This window comes from Coregonus clupeaformis, chromosome 11 (assembly GCF_020615455.1).
Source record: "Coregonus clupeaformis isolate EN_2021a chromosome 11, ASM2061545v1, whole genome shotgun sequence".
Classification (NCBI taxonomy): Eukaryota; Metazoa; Chordata; class Actinopteri; order Salmoniformes; family Salmonidae; genus Coregonus; species Coregonus clupeaformis.
Window position 1 is genome coordinate 32660949 of NC_059202.1, and position 24574 is coordinate 32685522.

The window sequence follows — 24574 nt, forward strand, 5'->3', positions numbered from 1 at the left end:
CTAAACTCCCTGCCGACCTGGCATCTTTTCACTCCCTCCTCTCTACATTTTCTTCATCTGTTTCTGCTGCTAAGGCCACTTTCTACCACTCTAAATTCCAAGCATCTGCCTCTAACCCTAGGAAGCTCTTTGCCACATTCTCCTCACTGCTGAATACCCCCCCTCCTCCCTCTCTGTGGATGACTTTGTCAACCACTTTGAAAAGAAGGTTGACGACATCCGATCCTCGTTTGTTAAGTCTAATGACACTGCTGGTCCTGCTCACACTGCCCTACCCTATGCTTTGACTTCTTTCTCCCCTCTCTCTCCAGATAAAATCTTGCGACTAGTGACTGCAGGCCGCCCAACAACCTGCCCGCTTGACCCCATCCCCTCCCTCTCTTCTCCAGACCATCTCCGGTGACCTTCTCCCCTACCTCACCTCGCTGATCAACTCATCCTTGACCGCTGGCCATGTCCCTTCCGTCTTCAAGAGAGCGAGAGTTGCACCCCTTCTCAAAAAAACCAACACTCGATCCCACTGATGTCAACAACTACAGACCAGTATCCCTTCTTTCTTTTCTTTCCAAAACTATTGAGCGTGCCGTCTTTAGCCAACTCTCTTGCTATCTCTCTCAGAATGACCTTCTTGATCCAAACCAGTCAGGTTTCAGGACTGGTCATTCAACTGAGACTGCTCTTCTCTGTGTCACGGAGGCTCTCCGCACTGCTAAAGCTAACTCTCTCTCCTCTGCTCTTGTCCTTCTAGACCTGTCTGCTGCCTTTGATACAGTGAACCATCAGATCCTCCTCTCCACCCTCTCCGAGCTGGGCATCTCCCGGCGCGGCTCACTCCTGGATTGCGTCCTACCTGACCGGTCGCTCCTACCAAGTGGCGTGGCGAGAAGCTGTCTCCGCACCACGTGCTCTCACCACTGGTGTCCCCCAGGGCTCAGTTCTAGGCCCTCTCCTTTTCTCCCTATACACCAAGTCACTTGGCTCTGTCATATCCTCACATGGCCTCTCCTATCATTGCTACGCTGACGATACACAACTAATCTTCTCCTTTCCCCCTTCTGATAACCAGGTGGCGAATCGCATCTCTGCATGTCTGGCCGACATATCAGTATGGATGACGGATCACCACCTCAAGCTGAACCCTGGCAAGACGGAGCTGCTCTTCCTCCCGGGGAAGGACTGCCCGTTCCATGATCTCGCCATCACGGTTGACAACTCCGTTGTGTCCTCCTCCCAGAGTGCGAAGAGCCTTGGCGTGACCCTGGACAACACCCTGTCGTTCTCCGCTAACATCAAGGCGGTGACCCGATCCTGCAGGTTCATGCTCTACAACATTCGGAGAGTACGACCCTGCCTTACACAGGAAGCGGCACAGGTCCTAATCCAGGCACTTGTCATCTCCCGTCTGGATTACTGCAACTCGCTGTTGGCTGGGCTCCCTGCCTGTGCCATTAAACCCCTACAACTCATCCAGAATGCCGCAGCCCGTCTGGTGTTCAACCTTCCCAAGTTCTCTCACGTCACCCCCTCCTCCGCACACTCCACTGGCTTCCAGTTGAAGCTCGCATCCGTTACAAGACCATGGTGCTTGCCTTTGGAGCAGTGAGGGGAACGGCACCTCCGTACCTTCAGGCTCTGATCAGTCCCTACACCCAGGCGAGGGCATTGCGTTCATCCACCTCTGGCCTGCTGGCTCCCTTCCTCTGCGGAAGCATAGTTCCCGCTCAGCCCAGTCAAAGCTGTTCGCTGCTCTGGCACCCCAATGGTGGAACAAGCTCCCTCACGACGCCAGGACAGCGGAGTCACTCACCACCTTCCGGAGACATTTGAAACCCCACCTCTTTAAGGAACACCTGGGATAGGATAAAGTAATCCTTCTACCCCCCCCCCCCAAAAAAAAAAGTATAATTGTAAAGTGGTTATCCCACTGGCTATAGGGTGAATGCACCAATTTGTAGTCGCTCTGGATAAGAGCGTCTGCTAAATGACGTAAATGTGCCCTTGAGCAAGGCACTTAACCCTAATTGCTCCTGTAAGTCGCTCTGGATAAGAGCGTCTGCTAAATGAATAAAATGTAAATGTAAATGAATAATATTGTGAAATTGTAAAAATTATGATAGTGCCCTTTTAGTGTAAGAGTTGTTTGACAAGACCGCCTGAAATTTCAGCCTGTTTTGGTGGGATGGAGTTTTGGCCTGCCTGGTGACATCACCAGGCCGTGAATTAATTAATAGACCAATAAGAGAGTTCCAAACCTCTCTGCCAATAACAGTTTTCCCCTTCCCATTCAGACCACTCCCAGACAATCCTAGCAAAATTCTTGCTCTTTGCTAAGAAGTTATTTTTGTTTCTTTTAGACCATATTAATTGAAAACATTCACAGTAAGGTACGTAATTGTTACCCAGATAAAAACGGCTGCATTTGACCTTAAAACATCATGATCCTAGTTTGAATTAATGATTTGTCTGACCTTAATGTGAGGATTAAATACACAGTACAAAGTACAAATAATTACAATAAGGTGACTGACAAACCTCTCCCAAGGGAGCACTGATGAAATGACTACCTGGCTGGCTGGCAGGGTAAGACAGTAGGGTATAAACAGTCTAATGCTTCTGATAATAAGTGAAGCATTTAAGAATTTGCCCAAGAAAGAAAACGGTCTTTCAGAAAAAAATGGAAGCTTATACTTGCTTTAAAGATGTATAGACACACTAAGCTAAGCTGTGATAATTTATATCAAGACATAACTTTTCAGAAGTTTTATGATTAATATCTTGTAACACAAAAACATATTTTCCCCAGAGAAATATGGTCTTAATAATTGTGAGTTGTATTGACACAGTTAGAGTTTGAATTTAACCATTGCATTTTTCTGCCACATGAATTTCCCTATTGGCATAACGACAGACAAAAACGTGGCTGGAATTTCTTAAAGCTTTTCACATAGACTAATTGTACATGTTTATGTGTTTATATAAATATATATTAAACAATTAAAACCATCTTTCTTTTCTGTTATTCTTTGCCAATGTTCACTATATAAAATCGAAAGTCAATCAATGTGTTTTGTAAACATTTTAACAGTAACCAGAACACTATGAAATGGCAAGATTGATTTAATATGACAAACGAAGGAACAAATGCTCTCCATTCACACACAATATTTGTTAAGTTTTAGTCACAAGTGAAATTAAAGTGGTTGGTGGCATGTTTGATTCTGATCTGTGTGGTTGTGGTTTACTAAACAAACAGTAGGGAGACCGCATTCATATTTCAACATCCTTATGACAGCTGTTACACAACATGTTACAGCTTAAAATGTTTTAGAAAGTTAGTGATTATCTTAATATAAAACATTTATTTATGCACAATATAATTGTTTTATACTTTCCAGGGGGTATTTTTGGATCATTGAATATAGTAGACAAATAGCAGCAGCTACTCTTCCTGGGGTCCACACAAAACATGAAACATGACATAATACGGAACATTAATAGACAAGAACAGAACTACATACATTTAAAAATGGCACACATAGCCTACATATCAATACATACACACAAAATATTTAGGTCAAATAGGGGAGAGGCGTTGTGCCGTGAGGTGTTGCTTTGTCTTTTTTGAAACCAGGTTTGCTGTTCATTTGAGCAATATGAGATGGAAGGGAGTTCACACACAACAGTGTCTAGGGTTTATCGAGGATGGTGCGACAAACAAAAAACTTCCAGTTAGCGGCAGTCCTATGGGCGAAAACAGCTCCTTGATGAGAGGTCGAAGGAGAATGGTAAGAATCGTGCAAGCTAAAAGCCGGGCCACAAACAGGCAAACAATGGCACAGTACAACTCTATCTAATACTGTACGCTTTCTTCAATTTGTTCTGGATTTGGGGACTGTGAAAAGACCCCTGGTGGCATGTCTGGTGGGGTAAGTGTGTGTGTTACAGCTGTGTGTATGTTGACTATGCAAACAATTTTCAACACAATGTTTCTTATAAAAAGAAGAAATGATGCAGTCAGTCTCTCTTCAACTTTTAGCCAAGAGAGACTGGCATGCATAGTATTTATATTAGCCCTCTGATTACAATGAAGAGCAAGACGTGCCGCTCTGTTTTGGGCCAGCTGTAGCTTAACTATGTCTTTCTTTGCAGCACTTGACCATATGACTGGACAATAATCTAAATAAGACAAAACTAGAGCTTGCAAGACTTGCTTTTTGGAGTGTGGTTTCAAAAAAGCAGCGCATCTCTTTATTATGGACAGACCTCTCCCCTACTTTACAACCATCAAATCTACATGTTTTGACCATGACAGTTTACAATCTAAGGTAACACCAAGTAATTTAGTCTCCTCAACTTGTTCAACAGCCACACCATTCATTACCAGATTCAGCTGAGGTCTAGAGCTTAGGGAATGATTCGTACCAAATACAATGCTCTTAGTTTTAGAGATGTTCAGGACCAGTTTATTACTGGCCACCCATTCCAAAACTAAACTCCTTGTTAAGGGTTTCATTGACTTCATTAGCTGTGGTTGCTGACGCGAAAGATAGGCCTGTAACTCATGTGCGATGTCATTTCATGCTCATGAAACAATCCATCTAAATAAACACCTAGTTGACAAAGGCAAAGGATTCAGTGAACCCAGTCACTCTCACCCCCAGGCACTGGGATGCCCACATAACATGCTCCAGTCCTTACCCGTAACCCAATCCCTAATAACTAACCTTAACTCCTACATCAACACTAACTCTAACCAAACAGGACACCAGTGTCTGGGACGTAGTCTGTATATGTGAGACTTGAGCGTGCGTACTCCCTGCTGCAGCTGGATACTGATATATATATATATATATATATATATATTGGGCAGCGCTACAGAGGAGTGTTAGGTGAACCATGGCTCTGTTAGAGAAGTATCAAAATCCCTCTGACTTATTACAGGGATTAACACATCTCTGATGAACCCTGAAGCCTCATTGTCATCCAACACTCTGCAGGTGTAACCAATTACCAGCCTTTATTACAGACACACCTGGATCACTGGCCGTATATCAGCACTCACTGGTATTGTTATTATGAGAGAGAGATTATATGATCACCATTCTGCATAGAAGACAATTCAATAAATTATCTTAAAGCAACAAAAAAGCTGGTTTAATTTAAAATACAAAATTCACTGATGCATCCTACCAACATTTACATTTAAATTTTAGTCATTTAGCAGACGCTCTTATCCAGAGCGACTTACAGTTAGTGAATACATTTTTTGATGTTTTGATACTGGCCCCCCGTGGGAATCGAACCCACAACCCTGGCGTTGCAAACGCCATGCTCTATCAACTGAGCTACATCCCTGCCGGCCATTCCCTCCCCTACCCTGGACGACTTGTGCGCCGCCCATGAGTCTCCTGGTCGCGGCCGGCTGCGACAGAACCTGGATTCGAACCAGGATCTCTAGTGGCACAGTTAGCACTGCGATGCAGTGCCTTAGACCACTGCGCCACTCAGGTAGTTGAAATGCATCTACTGTATTTAGCCAGTCATTTTTGGACTAAACCATCTGAGTGCATAGTAATACCAGGATGGCCTTACCAAAATGGTTACGCACCACTTAAAAGCATATAATATGGAAATATATAGATGTACTACACTCAGTGGCTAGTTTATTAGGTACATCACCCAGTTCACGAAAATGGTTTGCTCCTACAGACATTGAGTCATGTGTCTTGCTAAATCAAACAGGTAGACAGGCATCGAGGCATTCAGTTACTGTTCGATTGAACGTTAGAATGGGCAAAACTAGTGACCTCAGCGACTTTGAGTGTGGCATGATTGTTGGTGCCAGGCGCGCCGGTTCGAGAATCTCAGAAACGGCCGGCCTCCTTGGCTTTTCACGCACAACAGAGTCTAGGGTTTACAGAGAATGGTGCGACAAACAAAAAATATCCAGTCAGTGTCAGCCCTGTGGGCGAAAACAGCTCCTTGATGTGAGGTCGAAGGAGAATGGCAAGAATCGTGCAAGCTAAAAGGCGGGCCACAAACAGGCAAACAACGGTGCAGTACAACAGTGGTGTGCAGAACGGCATCTCGGAAGGCACAACTTGTCGGTCATTATCATGGATGGGCTATTGCAGCAGACGACCACACCAGGTTCCACTTCTATCAGCTAAAAACAAGAAGAAGCAGTTCTAGTGGGCACGCGATCACCAATACTGGACAATTGAGGATTGGAAAAATGTTGCATCGTCCGGCGAATCCCGGTTCCTGTTGCGACATGCTGATGGCAGAGTCAGGATTTGGCGTAAACAGCATGAGTCCATGGCCCCATCCTGCCTGGTGTCAACAGTACAGGCTGGTGGTGTAATGGTGTGGGGAATGTTTTCCTGCCACACGTTAGGTCCCTTGATACCAATTGAGCAACGTTTCCATGCCCCGAAGAATTCAGTCTGTTCGGGAGGCAAAGGGAGGTCCGACCCGGTACTAGATTGTTGTACCTAATAAACTGGCCACTGAGCGTATACTGTAAGCTATTTATTCAGCAAGAATTGCAGAAATAGACAAATTAGATAAATACATATAATTAGCAGTTTACAACCATTAAAAGGGCACCGCCGTGGTTTCAGAGGTATTATCTTCAAATGATAATGTTGTAAAAATATGATTAGAGGCCATTTCACAATTTTTCCTCCAATTTGAGGATTTGGTACTGCTTACAAGATGAACTGTCTCTGTTGATACTGTGTTGATATTGAACCATCTTCAGACCAAGAGCACCCTCTTGTGGCGAGACAGCAACACTTACTACACAGAGACGGTCTGAGCTTGCAGAATTGGCTATTGTACTTCGAAACTACTTACTTTAGTTCACCTAACATGCAAGTTAAGCCATACGATCAAAGCTATTTGAGTAAACCATGAAAACAACAAAACAAGTTTTGCTTTCTGTTAAAAGTTTTAATGTAATTTTGAAATACATTTGATATGACCATTTTACATAAACATTTTTTGATAACAAGTGATTTTTTATATTTGTTTTTTTCTTTATGTTTTTGTCTTTTTTTGTAGTCATTTTATACTAAAGCTCAAAGCAAAAAATAAAGATTGTTTCACCTGTCAAAACAGTAGGCTCAACCATGAATTTCAGATGAAGGGATTGAGACAGGGGTGGGCAACTCCGTTCATGGAGAGCTGTGTAGGCCTTTGTTTCACCAGCTTTCAGGGCTTATTCTAATCTTTCTTCTATTTTATTGTAAATCATTATGTGCAAATTACCTAAACTAAACAGCACTAAAGCCTGCACTCCCTGCAGCTCTCCAGGTCCCAAGATGCCCATCCCTAGGACTGGGGGAAGAGAATCCCAACCCAGATCTCTAAGCATCCCTGTGGTTTGTTTGGACTGGTGGACAGACCTTTATGGTTTGCTGACAGACAGCAGGGTTATAAAAACAAATCCATGCCACACGCTCCCTTGCCTCCCTTGAGTAGGCCCAGACCGCTAGAATGACTCACTGCAATGCTGTGGTTCTCCAGCCCAATGTTTACAGCTCAATCCCTCAGCAATCTAAGCATAGTCACATCATGGTCCCTCATCTCTTATACATCTATAGGGTGGTGGAGGGGAGGGGGACATTTACTGCCTTCTTCGATTTCCTCAAAACCTTTAAGGGAAAAAACTAAGAAAAACATAGTCCAAAAGGCTCAAATTTGTCAACGACATTTGACAGCACTCTACTTGGGTTATTAGAAAGAGGAGGCGTTCCATCGAGTGAACGCATTAGAGATTGGTAAAAAATATATACTGCAGCTAGTAGATGCTCTGACAGCCATACAAGATATCAGACAGGAGGAGGAGATTCAAAGTAGTCTTTCTGTGGAGGGATTCTGTGATACACACACATCAACAGGGGTGAATGGTACAGTACAGTACCGCATCTCCTCCTGTGTGTTGCCTGAATGGAGATTTGCTATGATAATGCTATGACTTTTTAGCCTATCTTTGCCCTTATTCCACACATATTGGGCGAATGATATCAAAATGACTGGTAAAGATGTGGGTATTGTTGAAAGGAGACATGTAGCTATTCTAGTGCTCCTCAATGACAAGCATCTTTATCCTGATAGGGGTGGACCCTCTCTAGATGTCTCCATTGGAAAGAGAGGATAGGTGGTAAGCAAGCCTTTCCCTCATCGTAAGTGGGCCTGTTTGAAATTAACCAGCTTTTTCTGACCATTCCACCGACTATTAATGCAACACTCCTGATCCCTCGCGTTTCTCTGGCATACCTAGTCTATGAACACACCTCCGTTGTATTGGATCAATCACAACAAGCAGCAATGCCACTACCGTAAACTATCACCTAATATATTGAAGTTAATGGCATGTTAAGAGGCCAACGCAGAAGACATGTTACTATGAAAACATATTCCAGTCACAGTATACAGTAGGAGTCAGGTGCCCTTGTACAACAGCAGCAAGGGCTCGTCCATGTCAACTAGGTTTCATAACATCCTCTTCACTCGACTTCCATTCAAATATGTAATGTTTTGATCTCGATCTAACAGAATATCAACATTGACTTGTATAGTGATAGGAAATGCAACAAAATAGCACCAGGTTATGGAACAATGACAGCTAGGCCTAACTCAAAAAAGAAAACAGGTAGACATTTTGAGGGAACTATAGGAGACATGACAGAAATTTCAGCAACAAAAATATAACATGAACAAAAGTGTATATCTGTCTTACAGTCACTTCCCAGCAAATAACCATCAATGACTCCAATGTAAACAACATTCAACACTTCATTATCAACCACCTTTGCCAATGAATCAAATGGACAGCCCCAGTTCATTTGCATTTACGAACATTAAAAAAAATTCATATTGATGGGAGAAACATCACAGAGAAGGAAAAGTGCTGAAGAACGCAGAGACAAGTTGCCATACATTCATGTCCAGGGCCCAGTTTTAAAAAAGTTATCTGGATTTCACCTATCGGATAGAATTAAATGCATAGAAATAGAATGAACAGAATGGACGAATCATTGACTTGAATGGAGACTTCTGTTCTAGTCATTCTATTTCTATGCATTTAATCCTATCCGATAGGCGAAATCCAGATAACTTTTTAAAAACTGGGCCATGAGGAATAGTCCTATGTTTGTAGCTACATAAGCAGAATGTGAAGAATGGAGAGAACACAATTTTACAGAGCACATTACACAGTGAGGTTACTATAGACTGCGGTGAAGAAGAGTACAAAAGGAAAGTTGTCCTTTTTTTACACTTAAAAGAATAATCCACTCAAAAAATATATTTGGGAAATTGTTTCATTATCAACAGTGGACTAATGAAACAAATACCAAAAGTTTGAGTGGATTATTCCTTTAAAGGTTGCTTGTTCAATAATATACATTACGGGATTTATACATTTTAACCAATAATATTTCTACTTGCCTGTTTTTTTTCCCCACCAAACTTTTCTTAGTATGCTTTTTTTAGTTAAAAATACATTTTTTCCACATCAAAGGCTTGTAGTACATGAAAAAGCAGAACACTATAATACAACAATTTAGAAATATTACTCATTCCACTGAGGAGGAAGAAAAAGGCTTAAAAAAAAGAGGAACTACACTTCACTGAAGAAAATATTACTTTAGTCATCTACTTCTCTTTAAGGGGTCTGTTTATTTGAAATACACCAAACCAGAGCCATCTATTTAACAAAGGAATAGAGGGCTCAGCACTAGACTATTGGTGAGAAACACTGTCCTTGTAGCCCTCCTACCCTGTGCGCTTAGTACCACCTGTTCCAATGTCTATAACTCTTTGAATAAAATGGCAGCATTAGCTGGTCTGAGAGTATTATGTGCATTTTGTAGGGTTTTGATGTCAAACCGATTTGGGATAGATGTAAATAACGACATGCTAGAGAAACCAAATGCCAACACCCTAACCTAAAAGTTATTATATTGGCCTTTCTGATCGCATTATTATTTTTTATTTTTTTTGCAATGGTCTTATATTATTCGGAGATCGTGGTTGTTATAAACAAAGCCTTGTGATTGGAACTTATTTAAAGCAAACTAATTACATAATTGTAAACAACTCAAACATAAAAAGGGTTTACTCCATATATATTTGAGAAAATGTATATTTTTCTGATCTATCTAAAAAAAAAAAAATTGAAAGAAACAAATCTAACGGCTATATTCAGGGAAAACTTTTGGGTCATGGTGCAAACCTGTTGTAAAGTGATCAATTCCAACAAGCTTTCTTATTTACAGAATGAGTTAATTTTCGGATGAATTTCTAAATCAAAGTCGATAATATTAACTATCAATAAAAACGTAATGTACCAGAAATAATAATAATCATGAACACAGGTAAATTCCATTATTAAATTGAATTATTTTAAAAATCTTTTATGGCTACTAAAGTCAAAGCAGGTGTTTGCACAAGGGATTCTAATTCAACCGATTTGTGGTCAAAAATCAATTATAATGTGGACTACAGACTAAAAGACAACTTGAAGCAAGAGTCCAGACACTATTCAATGACAAAACTCAGTGAAATAAAAAAAGACTTTATAAACAAATATTTGCTAGGCAACTCAATCTTTACCTCTCTGAACAAAATACAAGCCCCACTGAAGTGCCTGAGGTCTGTTCTCTTGCAAGGTGGATAAAGAGGTCCCACTTTTAACAGCAAACTATTTAGAATATACTTACATCGGCGAGAGAAGAAAACTGCTTTCTCATTCCCTTCACTCATCAATATGATGAGTGTCCAATTCACAACATCCCCCCCCAACCCCACAAAAATCCTATTCTAGAGAAAAAAAAGAAAAGAAGTCAAAAACTAAACAAAAAAGTCCATCCATCCCAGATATACTGTGAATGCAGAGTGTGAACTGCAGAGTTAACTTAGTAACACCTGCATAGGATCCTTCCTGGCGCTCCACTGTGACCTTGGACCACTGGGGAGATGCTGGCCTGAGGTGTCCATGGAGGTGCCTGTAAGGGGTCCTTACTGCAGTGCGTGGGCGGTTGGAGGGGGGCAGGTGCTATGAGGACCCACTCCCACTGCCAGTCCCGCAGGCCTGGGACTCTGGACCCTCTGGGGAGAGGAGAGACAGGCCTGGTGAGTGATAGGCTAGGGGCAGTCCAATCAAATAGTGTTTTAAATTACATTCTTGGGCTTTTTGAATGGGCCAGATATTTTTGCTTGCATGAAATAAGGGAAAATCCAAGACACTTCACAACATCCAAGGAAAAAGATCACTTCCTTGAATCCCCCCAGATCACTTCCTTGGACCATCAGTGAGGGTGTCCAAGATCACTTACTTGGACTTTCAAATACATTTGTTGGACCATTAGGGGGCATGTCCAGATAACTTTCTTGGACCTCCAGACAACTTTTCCCAGATCACTTCCAGATAACAGTTTTGGACCATTACTTTGTGTCCAGGATATCATTAGATCACTTTTTTGAACAATCACAGTAAGAGGTCTTCAGATCAGTTTGTGGCGATTGGAAAAGTTAGAGTAACAGCTAGGCTAAAGGTTATCTAGTTTACCTGTGTTGTTGGCAGTGGGTGTGAGCGGTTCGTCCTCATCACTATCCTCCTCGTTAGACTGGGGATGAGGGATGTGGCTGTCTGGGATGGGGACCCGGGGCTCTGGCTCTTGGTCTGAGCGGCTCCGCAGGGCCAGGATACGATGGTGCAGTGCTGCGTACAGCTGCCCTGTGTCCTTAGAGCTTGCCTGGAACAGACACATAACTCAGCACTAAACTGGATGTTCTGGCAGTGTTAGATATACTCAACATCTATTACCACAGTCAGTGTCATTACTATGTAATAACCAGAGCCATGTATTTAGAGAGTTGGGCCAATGTGGTTTCCGCATTATGATGCATTTACATGACACTTCAACATTCTATGGCAGCCATGTAAGCTCCCCATTAACTTTACATGGGGAATATTTAAACAATTCTATGTAACTGAAAGCCTAGAATAAGAACAATATTAAACATTCTAAAAGTTGGCCTAACACTCTTAAATATATGGCTCTGGTAATAACTAATGATGTCTTTCTCGTACCGATATGAGGAAGACCTTGACCCCCTGGTCCTCAGTGTCCATGGCTGTGATGCGGACGCTCTTCTCGCTGGCCTTGTCCGTCTGCATTTGAGGCCACAGTTTGGTGTTGAGGATCAGACGCAAACTGCCCTGGGTCCTCATCACTACAGCACAGAAAATAATACAAACTCAGGTCAGAAACAATGTATAGAATAACCAATACCTTCAAACGGGAGTTGCGTTTTGACAGATGTACATAAACAACTCCATAGTATCATACGATACAATCCAGGGTAATGTGGCATGACAGTAACGTGTATTGAGATTTGTAAATGCACTAAATGGTTGATATGATTTGATTCATGACTAATGATTAATTCATGATTAATGACTGTACCCAGCCTGGACTGTAACGATCCCTCCTCTGTGGAAGCCATATCATTGAGCCTTAGTAGTCCTCTACCTCTCTCCACCCAAGACTGGGACGCTTTGTCAAACACAAATAACTTGCACTGGACCTAAGGAGACAAAAAACATGCCACTGTCAGAGAATGACCATGTACCATTTCAGCCTATTTCCAACTGTCTGAGGAGACATATAAACGCAAAACTATCAATCAGCAATTGCTAAATTTCATGGTAAAGTAAATGGAATGTTACTACAAACATTCTCTGACATTGAAATCGACCAACTAAACACCAAACACGTAGGAGACCTCTTGCATACCTGAAGAACGTTACTCTCAGACTCCTCTCCAGTTCTGACCTCTACTTTCTCTAACAAACACCTCTTGGCTGTAGCTTTGGTGTAGGCTGCCGCCGACTCCTCCAAAGACTCTGTCACATTGTTGTCTGCAAAGAAGAGAACCAAAACCGCATTCAAACACCATCAAATAGTAGGGGCCTGAAAAAAATCAGTGTTGCCTTCATTGCATTGCCATTACATACGCCTCTTAACATTCATTTCATATCCAGCATTCTTTATTTACCCACCTTTCTCAGGGCTGCTGTCCTGTGACGAGGGCTCACAGGGTGCAGCGGCGGGGGGATCTCTACTGCCCTCTGCTGCTTGCTCACATTTCTGCGGACTCTGCAAAACAAGAATGTAATTCAACATGCTTTAACACAACATTGTGGATGCCATCTTTAGTTGGAAGAGGGACAAACGGTAGAAAAAACACGGTGATAAAAGATGACTAGATTAGTCTCACAATAGAACAAGTCTTACTAGGACACGATCCGACATGTTCTGTCCAAACACAAACTTATCCCCATCATCAGCCTTGTTCTCAGCCTTCTGTAAGCTGGGTGGGAAATACAGGAGAAAGGATGTTAGTCAGATATGGGAGATGATGAACGAGTAGCCTAATAAAACACATTACTGATCATATCCATTGGAGCCAGAATCCATAAACAGCTAACCTGGGAGTGCTTCTGTATTGTAGGAAATAATTGGTTTCCCCTGATTCTGCTGACAGAGAGCCTTTCTGTTCACTGCTTTGCTCAACCTAGACCAATGGAGAAAAGGGTAAGGATCAGACAAATAACAACAAAGGAACAGATCAAAAGAACGTAACAAAGCATGCAAGGACACAAGAGGCTGCTATATTGTGATTTACCCACACACCCAATGGGGTGTTGTCAGGTATGAGGCAAAGCCCAGAGCACTTGATAACATCTTTGAAACGTATTCCATATGACATGCACTTTAGTTAACTATTCAAGGTCACCTTGGCTCTGTCTTTGACATTCTGGCCAAATACAAACGATCCACAGGAGGATCTGTTTTCCCTCCTCCTTTCCTACTCTCATCCCTTCGCTTTTCTTCTCCTTGAAAGAAGATTAAAGCAGCGAGAGACATTCATGGAAATTCCATGATGAATGTTCAAGCATAAACCCTGCCTTTGTGTCTGTCCTGTTGTGTTTTTTGTTGTTGTTATGAACTCGCTTGATAACTATATAGTTTATTACAGGCCACTGTATTCACAGCCATTTAAATAATTCAAGTGAACTAGACGTAGCTACCGTGTTGCGCCCTTTCACCTCTCCGCCTACCTGTGACGTGGTCGACCCATCACAGTTCTCTGTGTTGTTCTGGGTGACTGTCAGACCCTCTGATGACCTGTTCACTCCATTCGTACCACTGTTCAACCCTATCAGGACCACAAGAAGAGACTGGTTGGATTCCTTTCACTTTCAGATGTTTTGTCCAAGCACATTGAGATGAAAGAAAGCTGGAGGAGAATGGCCATCGCAGAACAGAACAAAGTCTTAAAGCTGTTTGTTTGAGAGGATCTGAAGACTAAGGTTAATCCATCCTGAAAGTGTGCTTACCGGTCTGGGTCAGTGATTTGGTGGCCGGAGGGGCCTGCAGTACCGCTGGTCGTAGCACACTGCGCTGCAGCTCCTTGGGTTTCTGGCTCGGGACGCCTGCAACACATTTTACTTGGCCTAAATATAAGGCTCTGGACAGATCAACGCCAGACAAAGAAGGGCCATCTTTTTGCCATCTTCTTGTGATGTTTTGTACATTGTGTTTTTGCCTGTTACGGAGCCTGTATACTAGACCCCCAAAACACATTTCCTTTGTCCCTTAATGGACAATAAAGCCTTAGGAACTAACATGACATTGACTTGAGAGAGCACCCACCTGCACTAGGAGCCTGTCCATGGATCAGGGTGGGAGGCTTCAGGCGAAACCCAACCGTCTTCTCCTCTGTTGAGAAAGAGAGCGAGGGAACGTGAGATAGCTGGAAGCTAAGCCAGAACTTTGTTTATGGAGAAAAAGCAGAACATTCTTGTCATTATTCTTCAAGGGTAGTTTTCCTTATCATGCAAATATCAAATAGATTGAAAAGGAGATCTTAAGATAACTATTCATGAACTCACCAGGTTCTGAATCTGAATGATTATTTCCTGTCGGGGACTGACAGAAACTGGATGGCATGAACACATTGTTCTTAGAAACTGCAAGAGACAAGGAGAAATAACATGAGTATACACCCTTTCTCCACACACTAAGGAAAGTATTTTAATGAAACAAAACATACAACTACCTGAATGTGCAGGTGGGAACTGTGTTAGTGACGATGTTCTTTCCCTCTTGGCCGGGGGACAGTAACTACTCTCATCTTTATCAGAGTCTGGAGGAGACAGAATGAACAAAGACTAGCAAAGTAACTATACTGAACAAAAATATAAAACGCAACATTTTAAAGTGTTGTCCCCTTGTTTCATGCGCTGAAATAAAAGATCCCAGAAATGTTCCATACGTACACAAATATTTATCTCAAATATTGTGCACAAATTTGTTTACATTTTTTACATTGACATTTTAATCAACAGCCTGATCAACTCTATGCGAAGGAAATATGTTGCGCTGCATGAGGGAAATGGTGGTCACACTAGATACTGACTGGTTTTCTGATCCACGCCCCTACTTTTTTTTTTTAAGGTATCTGTGACCAACAGATGCATATCTGTATTACCAGTCATGTGAAATCCATAGATTAGGGCCTATTGAATTAATTTCAAATGACTGATTTCATTATATGAACTGTAACTCAGTAAAATGAGCTGCTACCCTGTTAGAAACCACAACGGGGCAGTGTAGGCATAAGAAACAAACTGTCAGTGGTATGGGTTAAGTAGGGTTTAGTCCCCTGTAGCTCAGTTGGTAGAGCATGGCGCTTGCAACGCCAGGGTTGTGGGTTCGTCTCCCACGGGGGCCAGTATGAAAATGTATGCACTCACTAACTGTAAGTCGCTCTGGATAAGAGCGTCTGCTAAATGACTAAAATGTAAAATGTTTGAAATTGTTGCGTTTATATTTTTGTTCAGTGCAAAATATAAAGACAGACATTTTCAATTTTCCAAAGCACTAGAACCTGCTTGTTACCCTCCTCATCCTTACCTTCTCCATCCTCCGCACTGGACCCTTCTACTGATCTCTGTTAAGGATTTGACAGAGAAAGATGGAGAGATAGAGGAAGAAAGAAACAGATAGTCGGACACAGGAAACCGAGGAAATTATCCAGTCAGTATGAAGCCAAGTCCGCTTCATATCATGCCATCACACTTTTTACATTTTCAGAAGAGGTGTGAAAAGAGTGTGTATCTCACCTTCTGAGCTTTATCTTTCTGGAACACAAACACTGGTGGGGCTATGGCAGGCTTCTCTGCAAGATAAATCAGATGTGTCACTGTTGGAGATATCATTTCGCACATCTTTGGGCAAAAGCTTTATGATGGATGTCTCTTCACTTTGAGCCTTATCTGCATTTCTAGACTACAAATATTACAAGATGAATTCTACGGAGCTGACAAACACCCGCAGGCTAGGCCAAAGTGAAACCAATGAAACCGTGACAAGTTTTGTACAACTGTGCACTTACTTCGCTTTCCCCACACAATACACCTCAGGGCTCAGGCATCCCAGTCAGTGTAAGTGGACTCCCCTGTCACTGTCAGTGCCCACAAAGTTTTGATAGAACCCCAGCCAGGACCTAGTAAATCTTCTCCCTAAGCTATAATTACAACTCGAGTCATAAGACTTAATTGAATAGGAGGCTCTACTGGCCAGACGTCAATTCAACGTCTATTCCACGTCGGTTCTACATCATTTCGTTGAAATGACGTGGAAACAATGTTGATTCAACCAGTGTGTGCCCAGTGGGAAGGCTCTGGGCACTCACCCTGGCCCAGCTGGAATAGTCTGCTACCTGCCACAACTAAGGAGGGAGAGGTGCTGGTCTTGGTGGAGTAGGATGTGTGGAGGATCGCCAGGCCCAGCAGATGGATTTGAAGGATGGTATCAACCCCTGACCTCCCTGCTGCTATAATTTACCCTTGCCTATTTTTAGGCTAAGCCATGTAGATGGGCTCCTATTGCCAGGATGTGTGTGCATGACTTACTTTCTATAATTTCACCGCCCATGTGTGTGCCTGCGGGTGCTTCACATTTCTAGGGATCCGAGCCAACATGATGCAACTACACTGGGCTTGACCTAATAAATCATTAATGTGTATAAAGGAGGAAAGCACCCATTTTAAGGCAATAAAATGACAGAAACAAAGCTATGTTGAACTACGGTGAAGGTGAGATGGTCATGATAGGTGTACATTCTGAACATAAAGGGCAGCAAAGCCTGTCTTAGAAGGCTGGGAAGGCAGATGTGCCTAGCTACTCACACTGAACAGTAAAAGCAGATATTAAGCAGATATAAAAGCTAGCTTTCAATTTGTAGGCCTAGTAAATCAAATCAAATTTTATTTGTCATATGCGCCAAATACAACAGGTGTAAACTTTACTGTGAACTACTTACTTACGAGCACTTTCCTCAACAATGCAGAGTTCAAAAGTAAGAAAATTAGCAACACAATTAAATAGAAATAACGAGGCTATACAAGCAGTACCGCGACCGAGTCAATGTGCAGGGATAGGAGGTAGTTGAGGTAATATGTACATGTAGTTAGGGGTAAAAGTGACTAGGCAATTAGGATAGATGATAAACAGAGTAGCAGCTACGTGTGTGAAGAATGTGAAAGTGTGTCTATGTGTGAGGCGTCAATATGCATGTTTGTGTGTGTGTGTTTTAGCTTGCCGGTTTATGTGGTCAGTCGTCCCCAGCTGAGGCACAAGGCTTTGTGATGGCTTGGTATTGCTCATGTGCCCTCCAGGTGTGAAACATGCATAAACGCTTGCCAGAGATGGTGGATGCACACTGCAAGGCCTTTGACGAGAACTTCTGCATCATTACAGCGTTTTACTGAGGTTTCCAACCACACCACTGCTATTATCTGTGATATGGCAATAAAACATTCCCCTTTTTATAAAAACCAAAAGGACACTAAATGGATTTGCTTTGTCACAAAATAAACTCTATGGCATTTTTACTTCATCAAATTAATGAAGTGGATAAAACAGACTGCACTTCCTTGATTTAATAAAAATGTGTCACAATGCTGAGTTAAACTCAATACATCATACACACTCTAGTCTATACTTAGCCTGTTTAAAATGTACTCTATAGCCTTTCTGACTAGGCTAGTTATTTCAGATTAATGTCTGTTGTTAAGATACAGTAAAGGCTACAACGTACTGTGCGCTGAACGAAAATATGAATGCAACGTAAAGTGGTGGTCCCATGTTTCATGAGCTGAAATAAATGATCCCAGAAATGTTCCATATGCACAAAAAGCTTATTTCTCTCAAATGTTGTGCACAAATTTGTTTACATCCCTGTTAGTGAGCATTTCTCCTTTGCCAAGATAATCCATCCACATGACAGGTGTGGCATATAAAGAAGCTGATTAAACAGCATGATCATTACACAGCTGCTGGGGACAATAAAAGGCCACTCTAAAATGTGCAGTTGTCACACAACACAATGCCACAGATGTCTCAAGGTTTGAGGGAGCGTGCAATTGGCATGCCCACCAGAACTGTTGCCAGAGAATTGAATGTTCATTTCTCTACCATAAGCCGCCTCCAACGTCGTTTTAGAGAATTTGGCAGTACATCCAACCGGCCTCACAACCGTAGACCACGTGTATGGCGTTGTGTGGGCGAGCGGTTTGCTGATGTCAACGTTGTGAACAGAGTGCCCCATGGTGGCGGTGGGGATATGGTATGGACAGGCATAAGCTACGGACAACAAACGCAATTGCATTTTATCAATGGCAATTTGAATGCTCAGAAATACCGTGACGAGATTCTGAGGACCATTGTGAGGCCCATTTTTTTTTTTAGGTATCTGTGACCAACAGATGCATATTTGTATTCCCAGACATGTGAAATCCATAGATTATGGCCTAATGATTTTTTCAATTGAATGAATTCCTCATATGAACTGTAACACAGTAAAATAAATGAAACTGTTGCGTTTATATTTTTGTTCAGTATAACTTTATCTACTTCATGTAGCCTATAGCCTCAACTCTTTACCATGAGAGAATAACTTACATAGAAATCAGTGAGGTGACACTTGCTCACATCACCAGAACTCAGGTGCTGGACAAGATAAAAGGCCTGCACAATATCGCACCCAAACTACCTTTAACGAGGCAAAATTATTTGGAAAAAAACGTACAAAGATCCACCTCGGACCAAAACATTGTCTCATTAAAGTAAATGCAATTGAGTGCAACCTGGTTTTGTTTCTGGGTCCCCTACCCACTCAGCATAGAGCCCCTCACCCATCTCCACTCACCCTTGTCCTCGTCCATGCTGTCAATTCTGATCCCTACCTCTGGCTCTAACCATCACAAGCTGAACATCTCACATTCTTCCTGCTAAGAACAGAAGGAAAAATCCGATGAGTTTCAGTAAGGGGAACAAGTTGTCGAGACCAAAACAACTGATTATTCTTCTCATTTGATTGAAATGAGAAACTGACAGAAATGAATGACGTGTGTGATAGGCTTCGTCCAATGACTGTCGCAGATTCAAATAGCAAGCACGTCTCCTATGACCTCGTGCATCTGACGAAATGAGAAAGGAATCCAGGCCACAGAAGAGAAGTGAGAGGGGTTCACAAAATGGAATGGGAGTTCCAGTGTCTTTCAATGGAGCAGCTGTCAACTCCAGAGAAACACAGTGACATTCTGGAGCAAAGAGTGGCGACAGGCATTAATCTCATTAGTCTTCTAGCTATTCACATAGTGCCTACCGTCTAAGCCTCTTATGTTCAGGATAGCCACACAACCTTCAATTTCACATCTTAAATCTCACACATTTGAATGAGTATTTTAATGAATGAGCATGCACTGAAGAAAAGTGTTACAAGTCATTGTTATTTTTGATGGTGAAATCAGAAAAAAATCGAGAGTAGAGAGCCAGTTGAAAGTTTGGACTTCCGGTGGCTGTGCTCTTATGCCTCGATCAAATCGAAATAGATTTGTATTGGTCACATGCGCCGAATACAACGGGTGTAGACTTTACAGTGCAATGCTTACTTACGGGCCCTTTCTAAACAATGCAGAGTTAAAAAATAAGACAAATATTTGCTAAAGAAAAAAGTATGTGTGCGGGTAGAGTCTAGTGAGTGTGCATAGAGCCAGCGCAAGGGAGTCAGTGCAAAACAATTAAGAAATAAGTAATCAAGGCCGACAGTGTCATTGCATCAATGCCGCGTAATAAATTCTGCAGTGTCTAGCTAATCCATGTAATCCAAAATTATTACTGAATGTGTGTGCAACAAAATTCAACAATCACCTTTTGCTACTATTTCTGTCAAGTCTACACACGCAACGTATGCACCACACAGAGCGCACTGCAGCTGCCTCTGCAACACAATGCTGCACTTCTGGTATACCAAAACGCAATGACGCTGTAGGTCTGATCGAGGTGTCATTGTGTCAATTGTTGCCTAATAAATTCTGCAGTCAAACTTTTTTCATTATGTAAACCAACATTTTAGTGGATGTGTGTGCAACAAAAGTTCAACATTCAACTTTTGCTACTATTTCTGTCAAGTCTACACATACGGTTTGATGCATATGCTTTTGCAAAGCAATGCTGCAAGGCAAACGCAGCGTTCCACTGGAAATGAATGTACCTCTGGTGTACCAAAACGCAATGACACTGTCTGATCGAGGCATTATGTGCAGCACATTTCAGTGATAGATACTGTTCAATACTGGCAATGCTCAACAAGATATCTATTTGCATTGGCATCATTGTTCAGCCTGGTCTCATAGACTAGACGTAACACAGTAAAAGTAAATCCGGGACACTCAAATTAGTATGATATGTTACGTTTGGTATGGTTACATTAGACAGATGGTTACTTAAGGCAAGAACGAAAGTAGGGTGGTTGGTCGGAGCGGGCATATAACGTAAACTCTAGCAACCCAAAGGTTGTGAGTTCGAATCTCATCACGGACAACTTTAGCAACATTAACTACTTTTTAGGTACTTTGCAACTACTTAGCATGTTAGCTAACCCTTCCCCTAACTCTTTTAGCTAACCTAACTCTGAAACTTAACCTTAACCCCTAACCCAGCTAACGTTAGCCAACTAGCTAACGTTAGCCACCTAGTACGAACAAATATGAAAATGTATGCACTCACTACTGTAAATTGGATAAGAACGTCTGCTAAATGCCTAAAATGTACAAATGTAAATGTAATTCGTAACATTTCATACATTTTGCAAATTCAGAACATATTGTACGTTAGCACATTTTTAACATATAATATGATTTGTAATTCGTAACATATCATATGAAATGGGTGCTGGACATCCACAAATTAATACATACCATGCAAAACGTAACATATCATACTAAATGCATTGTCTCGGATTTACATACAGAATACTGTACCAAGTTAGCTAGCTAAATAAACTAAGTTAGAGTATATTCCTAGAAAACATTGAACCGCTGTAGTTTACAACAATTATAATTTCTAAAGTGGAAGTTGGGAGAGTTATATTTGAGTGTTTCAGTGAAACGTAAGTGAGGGAGGCCCCACTGTCTCGCTTTCCCAGATGTTTCGTTAATTTCATTCCGATCTCCTTTGCATTATTGTACCCTTTTCTGTAGCCTGTCAACTATGTGTCTGTCTATCCCTGTTCTCTCCTCTCTGCACAGGCCATACAAACACTTCACACCGCGTGGCTGCTGCCACTCTAATCTGGTGGTCCCTGCGCGCACGACCCAAGTGGAGTTCCAGGTCTCCGGCAGCCTCTGGAACTGCTGTTCTGCGGCCAACAAGGCAGAGTTCATCTCAGCCTATGCTACCCTCCAGTCCCTCGACTTCTTGGCGCTGACGGAAACATGGATTACCACAGAAAACACTGCTACTCCTACTGCTCTTTCCTCGTCTGATCATGTGTTCTCGCATACCCCGAGAGCATCTGGTCAGCGCGGCGGTGGCACAGGAATCCTCATCTCTCCCAAGTGGACATTCTCTCTTTTCCCCCTGACCAATCTGTCTATCTCCTCATTTGAATTCCATGCTGTCACAGTCACTATCCCATTCAAGCTTAACATCCTTATCATTTATCGCCCTCCAGGTTCCCTTGGAGAGTTCATCAATGAGCTTGACGCCTTGATTTGTTCATTTCCTGAGGATGACTCACCCCTCACAGTTCTGGGTGACTTTAACCTCCCTACGTCTGCCTTTGACTCATTTCTTTCCACTCCTTTCCTCTTTTGACCTCACCCTCTCACCGTCCCCCACTCACAAGGCAGGCAATACGCTTGACCTCATCTTTACTAGATGCTGTTCTTCTACTAATTTCACTGCAACTCCCCTCCAAGTGTCCGACCACTACTTTGTATCCTTTTCTCTCGCGCTCTCCTCCAACACTACTCACTCTGCCCCTACTCAGATGGTAATGTGCCGTCACAACCTTCACTCTCTCTCTCCCGCTACTCTCTCCTCTTCCATCCTATCATCTCTTCCCTCTGCTAAATCCTTCTCCCTCCGATCTCCTGATTCTGCCTCCTCAACCCTCCTTTCCTCCCTTTCTGCATATTTTGATTCTCTATGTCCTCATATCCTCACATGGTCTCTCCTATCATTGCTACGCAGACGACACACAATTCATTTTCTCCTTTCCCCCTTCTGATAACCAGGTGGCGAATCACATCTCTGCATGTCTGGCAGACATATCAGCGTGGATGTCGGATCACCACCTCAAGCTGAACCTTGGCAAGACGGAGCTGCTCTTCCTCCCGGGGAAGGACTGCCCGCTCCATGATCTCGCCATCACGGTTGACAACTCCACTGTGTCCTCCTCCCAGAGTGCAAATAACCTTGGCATAACCCTGGACAACACCCTGTCGTTCTCCGCTAACATCAAAGCGGTGACCCGATCCTGCAGGTTCATGCTCTACAACATTCGCAGAGTACGACCCTACCTTACACAGAAAGCGGCACAGGTCCTAATCCAGGCACTTGTCATCTCCCGTCTGGATTACTGCAACTCGCTGTTGGCTGGGTTCCCTGCCTGTGCCATTAAACCCCTAGAACTTATCCAGAACGCTGTAAACCGTCTGGTGTTCAACCTTCCCAAGTTCTCTCATGTCACCCCGCTCCTCTGCACACTCCACTGGCTTCCAGTTGAAGCTCGCATCTACTACAAAACCATGGTGTTTGCCTACGGAGCTGTGAGGGGAACGGCACCTCCTTACCTTCAGGCTCTGATCAGACCCTACACCCAAACGAGGGCACTACGTTCATCCACCTCTGGCCTGCTAGCCCCCCTACCTCTACGGAAGCACAGTTCCCGCTCAGCCCAGTCAAAGCTATTCGCTGCTCTGGCACCCCAATGGTGGAACAAGCTCCCCCACGACGCCAGGACAGCGGAGTCACTGACCACCTTCCGGAGACACTTGAAACCCTACCTCTTTAAGGAATACCTGGAATAGTAAAAAAAGTAATCCTAGGGTGGTTGTTCCACTGGGTATCATAAGTTGAATGCACCAATTTGTAAATCGCTCTGGATAAGAGCATCTGCTAAATGACGTAAATGTAAATACTCTGAGACCAGGTTGCATTGTTAGCTACATGAAATGGATTGACTTGATCCTGTATATCAAAGTCATTCAAATCCATCCATCTAGCTAGCTAAGCAAGTTGGTAATCCTATTACGTCACTAGGCTAGTACAGTAAATTGCGCTCTGAATTTGGAACATGTAGTATGTCGGGCCTACCTCAATGGGTCAGACACCTGTGACTTGTAACCTCGGGCAATGAGCAAGGACAAGAATGACCTAGTTCTGAACTTCTGTCTGTAAGCAGCACAGCTGTGCAAAACACTAGCTATGGTCGGACATAGCCATTGTTGTCTGCGTTTTGCCGATAACTAGCTAGCTAGTTTCTAGTAGTTTCTGACCATAGTAGATCTAGCTACATGGTGATGGTGGGAAGTTTAAAAAGGCTAACTTATTCGAGAAGATAAATTCCACCCGGTGTTTCCCACGTGACCCAGATGTGATGTCTATTGTTCGTTCTTGAGTATGTAATGTTTGCTTTACTTGTCTAGCTAACTAGCTACAAAAAATGCAGCTATATCGGTAGGTAGCTCGTGTTAACTAGTTCTGTAAAGATGTGATATTTTCACGTCCTACAAGTTAACTGCCCCTCCCCCGGTTGTGCCACACGGTCCGGACCGCCACCCCCCACTCCACCTCCCTGTAAAATATAACCAGCAAAGGCCGGGGGATCTAACGTATGCTAATGTTTAGTCAAACCGCTGCCTCCGCATCGAGCTGCAAACACAACGGCGCATTCCCTGCATATCTGCTGACAGTCCCGTCGCTGTCTGGACAACATTCACTCGCCATTGTGGTTCATTCATTAGATTTGTTTATCTTCCCCACTGAGCGGTTCCTTACCTTCGTTTGCCAGGTCCGCCATTTTACTTCCTCACTGACACCCACAATACTCCGCGGTAGACATGCGCGTTATGGCTGGACAAATAATTGTTACTACCTCTAGGGGGAGTCATGTCTACACATTTGTGCAACAAAACAGAAAT

General features: G+C 42.8%; 1 protein-coding gene across 2 annotated transcripts; it reads right to left on the bottom strand.

Annotated features, from left to right (window-relative positions):
- Window positions 1–6390: 6390 nt before the first annotated feature.
- Window positions 6391–24498, bottom strand: LOC121576800 (ran-binding protein 3). Of its 2 annotated transcripts, none has more exons than XM_041890276.2 (16): window positions 24432–24498; window positions 16205–16260; window positions 15996–16032; window positions 15139–15225; window positions 14972–15049; window positions 14733–14798; window positions 14417–14512; window positions 14138–14235; window positions 13505–13590; window positions 13311–13386; window positions 13076–13172; window positions 12810–12934; window positions 12480–12600; window positions 12104–12246; window positions 11579–11765; window positions 6391–11118 (listed from the first exon to the last, which is right to left on the bottom strand). In XM_041890276.2, exons 1-16 carry the CDS (start codon window positions 24451–24453, stop codon window positions 11066–11068), a joined length of 1428 nt encoding a protein of 475 aa, XP_041746210.1. In that variant the 5' UTR covers window positions 24454–24498; the 3' UTR covers window positions 6391–11065. The 2 variants fall into 2 exon arrangements, with proteins under 2 accessions (XP_041746210.1, XP_041746211.1); XM_041890277.2 differs by lacking the exon at window positions 24432–24498 and adding an exon at window positions 19294–19340.
- Between the last annotated feature and the right edge of the window lie 76 nt (window positions 24499–24574).

Excerpts from the sequence above, each read along its gene's own strand:
- LOC121576800 (XM_041890276.2), bottom strand. The coding sequence starts at position 24,453 with ATGGCGGACCTGGCAAACGAAG. Across the intron at positions 15,226-15,995 it reads CAGTGCGGAGGATGGAGAAG|ACTCTGATAAAGATGAGAGT; the intron begins GTAAGGATGAGG and ends TGTCTCCTCCAG. Across the intron at positions 14,236-14,416 it reads CAAATCACTGACCCAGACCG|GGTTGAACAGTGGTACGAAT; the intron begins GTAAGCACACTT and ends TGGTCCTGATAG.